This window comes from Lolium rigidum, chromosome 3 (assembly GCF_022539505.1).
Source record: "Lolium rigidum isolate FL_2022 chromosome 3, APGP_CSIRO_Lrig_0.1, whole genome shotgun sequence".
Lineage (NCBI taxonomy): Eukaryota > Viridiplantae > Streptophyta > Magnoliopsida > Poales > Poaceae > Lolium > Lolium rigidum.
Genome location: NC_061510.1, coordinates 331,430,739 through 331,435,468, shown reverse-complemented (window position 1 = coordinate 331,435,468; position 4,730 = coordinate 331,430,739). Strand labels below are relative to the sequence as shown.

Genomic DNA, 4,730 nt, shown 5'->3' with positions numbered 1-4,730 from the left:
TGACGTCCAACTAGCCGGTCACCTCCACGACGCGATGCGGTGACCCCGCTCAAGCTCACGCTCACGCTCACGCCACTCAAAAACTCGCACGTTCTTCTTCCTTTCCTCTACCTCGCAACAAGCAGCCAAGCCCAAGAGGGGAATAGAAAATCTACCCGCGGATAACCTTTTTCTTTCGAGCGACGACGAAATTTCCCGATAAGAGCAAGCGCCGCTGGCGCTTCCGCGTTCGGTTCCTGTACCTTTCCTTTGCCGATTGCGGTAGCAGCAGCGCCAGCCAGCCAGCCAGCGCTTCTCCTTCTTCCTCCCAAAATCCGGGCGTGTTTGGCTAGTTCTTGTGCCGGCCAATCAATCATTCGCCGCAGTAAATCCGCATAGCTTTAAAGCTGTTTATTTGGAGCTTTTTTTCGAGCGCAAGTTCCTCTCCATTTTCTTTTGGAGTTCCAGCCTGCTGCTCTCTTCCGCTGGGTTTCTTGCAGGAGATCCATGCTCCCTTCGTGACCTGAGACCTTCTCCCCGGTTTGCTGTATTTGATTTGCGTGATTCCTTGTTGTTCTTCTTGGAGTGTTTGCCACTTTCAGAGGCTTTGATTCATTGGGAAGATTCACTTCTCCAATCATTTGATCCCAGAAAGTCATAAGCCACCTCGTGCGGAGTGGAGCAGAGCTCGGATTCTGTTTGTACGCCTTGCCCAAGAATCATGGACCAAACCTGAGCTTCTAGAACCTTCTACCACCAGCTTTCCCTCTTCCCGCTCCATGGAGACATCGACAGTTACCTTCTCCTCGTCCTCCTCGCCTCCGCCGTCGCCGTCTCCGTCACCGTCGCGGCCGCAGGCCGCGCCGGCCGACCTCGACGCCGTCAGCCTCGGCCGCCTCAGCGGCAACCTCGAGCGCCTCCTCGACCCCTCCTTCTTCAACTGCACGGACGCCGACGTCGTCCTCGCGGCTGGGGGCGACGACGCCGTCGTCGGCGTCCACCGGTGCATCCTCGCCGCCAGGAGCAACTTCTTCCTCGCTCACTTCTCCTCCCTCACCGCCGACCCCGCTGCCGGCGAGAAGCCGCGGCTGGTGCTCGCCGACCTTGTCCCAGGTGGGTGCCACATCGGCCGCGACGCCATCGGGCCCGTTCTTGGCTACCTCTACACTGGCCTCCTCAAGCCACCGCCGCAGGGCGCGGCCGTCTGCGTCGACGACCAGTGCTCGCACCAGGCGTGCCGCCCAGCCATAGACTTCGTCGTCGAGTCCACCTACGCAGCGTCCGGCTTCAAGATCCCCGAGCTCGTCTCGCTCTTCCAGGTAAATAAGCAGAGATGCTTCAGTTCAGAATACTATGCACAATGAAGCATTGCATGAGTGGAGTAGAAATTTATATGCCGCAAACCCTTCTGTCCGAATGAGTTGCTGAAACTCAATGTAAAAATTTCAGTCCTGTTTCTCTGACCACTAGATCCTGAATTTTGCAGCGTCGCCTGTCTGACTTTGTCAACAGAGCTCTGGTTGTGGTTGAGGATATAGTGCCGATTGTTCTCGTTGCTTCCACCTGCCAGCTTACAGACCTGCTCAGCCAATGTATTCAACGGGTTGCGCACTCGAGTGTTGACAGCCGTTACCTCGAGAAGGAACTTCCAGATGAAACCTTCGCCAAGGTCATGGAGCTTCGTCAATACTTGTCGCCTCGCGAATCGGACGAGTTCATTCTGGGTCCCGAGCATGCCAAGAAGGTCAGGAAGATTCACAAGGCCTTGGATTGTGATGATGTTGACCTTGCTAATCTGCTCCTGGAGGAGTCTGGAATCACCTTGGATGGTGCACTTGCCATACACCATGCTGCTGCCTATTGTGAACCCAAAGTGTTAGCTCAGATATTGAAACTCAAGTCAGCCAGCGACTCCGCTAACGTGAATCTGAAGAATGGGAGTGGATACACACCGCTGCATATGGCCTGCATGAGGCGAGAACCCCAGATCATCCTCTCACTTACAGAGAAGGGAGCATCCGTGCAGGAGAGGACCCGAGATGGCCGTGACGCTCTTACCATCTGCAAGAGATTAACAAGAGAGAAAGACTGCAACAGCAAGCTGGAGAAGGGTAAGGAGAGAAGCAAGGCTTACCTGTGCATCGACATCTTGGAGCAAGAGATCAAGAGGACATCCTTTGTCTTGGAGAGGCAACTCTCTGACGAGGTTTCAGTTGCCATGCCTTTGCTGGCAGATAATTTTCACACCAGGCTCCTAACCTTGGAAAATAGAGGTTTGCATATAATATAACTTTGATCTTATGTATTTTGCAGTTAACTTTGTCAGCATGAAGATAATTAGGTGTATGTGTGCTATGATGTTTTACTATCTGATAACATGGTAGAGACTTTGAAAAGTTGGTACTTTTTTCTTCTCTCGAATTTAGAAGTAAATGCTTCAGAGTATACTGTTAGCAGAAAATCTCTGTGTTATATTCTTCAAATATCATCTATATCAAAAACCATTGAATTATATCCTTAGTTCATATATGTGATGCGTATGCTCCAGTTGCTTGATATGGTATGTAGCACAAAAGAGGAAATCTAATGCTAAAAGGATTATCAGTGGGATTTTATTACTGTTTGCTTCTCTTTTTCCAGGTTGAAACAAGCATGAATTGCTTAAAATAATTGCTAAAATAATATTTGTGTTTCTATGCAGTTGCCTTTGCCAGAATATTCTTCCCTTCCGAAGCAAAGCTTGTCATGCGCATAGCTCAAGCTGACTCAACTCAAGAGTTTGCTGGTCTCAGCTCAGCTAACTTCTGTAAATTGAAGGACGTTAACCTTAATGAGACTCCCATAATGCAGAGCAACAGGCTGCGTGAACGTCTTGACGCCTTGATGAAGACAGGTATTTAACATAATCATTCATGTATTATATAGTGTGGATATTGCTTCAGTATTTGTCTTCGGAAGAATGTTTGTGAATCTTCAAAAAAAAAATGTTAGTTCAAGGTGTGTGCAAATCTATAAGTTTTTCTAAATACAAATTGAAATGTAACAAATAAAGCATTCCTGCCCAAAGTGCGATACACAGAAGATTTGCCTTTGTGCAACAAAAAAAAAATAGCGCACGGATTTTGTTCATGCCAAGATATCTTCAAGTACAACTTACAGGATATTTCGATCTAGTGGGATAGGAACTAATTAAAGCAAAATGCATATAAGATTTTCATAGTACACACGGAAGTTTTGTGGAACCTAGCATTTTTTTTTATTTGTTTAGGTTCTGTGCAACAAAAGCTTTGGTGGCTTGGAGCCTTGGACTAACATATATTTGGTCATCAATCTTGCTTTTATTAGATTTTTGTACCATATGTCCCCTTAACTTACATTACCTGTTTTCCTTTAAGATTCACAAACTATTTGTAAATAGGAATCTGATGCAAGCCCCTTCTAAACGTTTCCAGTACTCTATGGATAGATATATGTCACTGGTATTTAACTGATTAAGCTCACACAAGGTAATGATGTGTATTATTCATTAAATGAACTTCTCCTTATGTTTCAGTTGAGCTAGGGCGGAAGTACTTCCCGCATTGTTCAGATGTTCTTGATAAGTTCCTCATCGAAGAATCCACCGATTTGTTCTTCCTTGAGAGTGGCAGTGCTGAGGACCAGCACACCAGGAGGATGCGCTTTTCTGAACTTAAAGACGAGGTGAACAAGGCCTTCAACAAAGATAAGGCGGCCATAGGTTCTTCATCAACATCCTCATCCTCTTCACCAAGGGCTGATGGAAAGGTTAGACATGGCAACAAGAAAGCGAGGCTATCACGGTAGCATCAGTAGGTTAAGCCCATCCTGTTGGGCACACACGATTTCAGAAAGGTGGGGAAGGTCTTGATGTTGCTGGCCATTTTTAGTTCAGGGAACCCATGTAGCCCAGCAAGCATCTCAGTTATGTTTGCTTACTTCGGGTGCATTTCTTGTAGTTATTGTGCTTTAATATATGACACGCTGCAGTAGATAATTTTGAATCTCCGGTAGCCAGTTTTACAGCCATTCTAGCCGTCTTGCGTGTCCTGGTGCATCGTTTTTTTTCTCTCTAGAAAACTGTAGTGCATCAGTTCAGTATTATCATTTTGGCATTATGTAACTTCAACAGTGCGTGAAAGTATTAGGTGCTCAGAAGTTGGATCTTTTAAATTCCATGGACCTTCAGGTTATCATAGTTTGTAGGTTTGAAGATTTTTCTGCATTATCATCCTTGCATTGGACTCATCATGAAGAACCCCGAACCCTGGTTAAGTGTTCAGTCAGACTATAAGTCCCAAACCCGACTCAGACAGAAAAGCGTGTTTTATGAGTAGTTTGATTAATGGGGGGCACGTTTTCTAGATTATGTTTGGCATATCAGACGCATCAGCAGATAATATTTAATTGCCAGATGTCAGTTTCACAGTGATTCTTGCAATCTTGCATGATGTACTGTCAGTTGAACATTAGTAGCTTCCACCATGTATGGAACTGTTCATGCTAAATTAACTTTTCTGAGGAGAGATGTGTGATTCATTTTGAGAAAAATTGTACTCCTTAACCGGGCATTTAAAAGGTTTTGAAATTAGGTGTGTGGTTCACCAGACATTGGAATATATGTGTTGCAAGTTTGAAGATATCCTTCAGTGACACAAATATTTGAAGAATGCCACTTTTTTCGATAAAGGAAATATATTAATATCAAAGGATACCAATTACACTCGGTCTTT

The 4,730-nt window shown here is 45.7% G+C and overlaps 1 protein-coding gene across 1 annotated transcript; it reads left to right on the top strand.

Annotated features, from left to right (window-relative positions):
• Positions 1–602: 602 nt before the first annotated feature.
• On the top strand, positions 603–4,018 carry LOC124703878 (BTB/POZ domain and ankyrin repeat-containing protein NPR3-like). Its single transcript, XM_047236116.1, has 4 exons — positions 603–1,298; positions 1,466–2,252; positions 2,681–2,872; positions 3,533–4,018. The coding sequence occupies exons 1-4, from the start codon at positions 759–761 to the stop codon at positions 3,802–3,804; spliced, it is 1,791 nt and encodes a 596-aa protein (XP_047092072.1). The 5' UTR covers positions 603–758; the 3' UTR covers positions 3,805–4,018.
• Positions 4,019–4,730: the final 712 nt, after the last annotated feature.

What these genes read in the sequence shown, in the direction of transcription:
- LOC124703878 (XM_047236116.1), top strand. Translation starts at nt 759, where the DNA reads ATGGAGACATCGACAGTTACCTTCTCCTCGTCCTCCTCGCCTCCGCCG. An exon ending in CCTAACCTTGGAAAATAGAG is followed by an intron (nt 2,253 to 2,680) that starts GTTTGCATATAA and finishes GTTTCTATGCAG; the next exon opens with TTGCCTTTGCCAGAATATTC. An exon ending in TGACGCCTTGATGAAGACAG is followed by an intron (nt 2,873 to 3,532) that starts GTATTTAACATA and finishes CTTATGTTTCAG; the next exon opens with TTGAGCTAGGGCGGAAGTAC.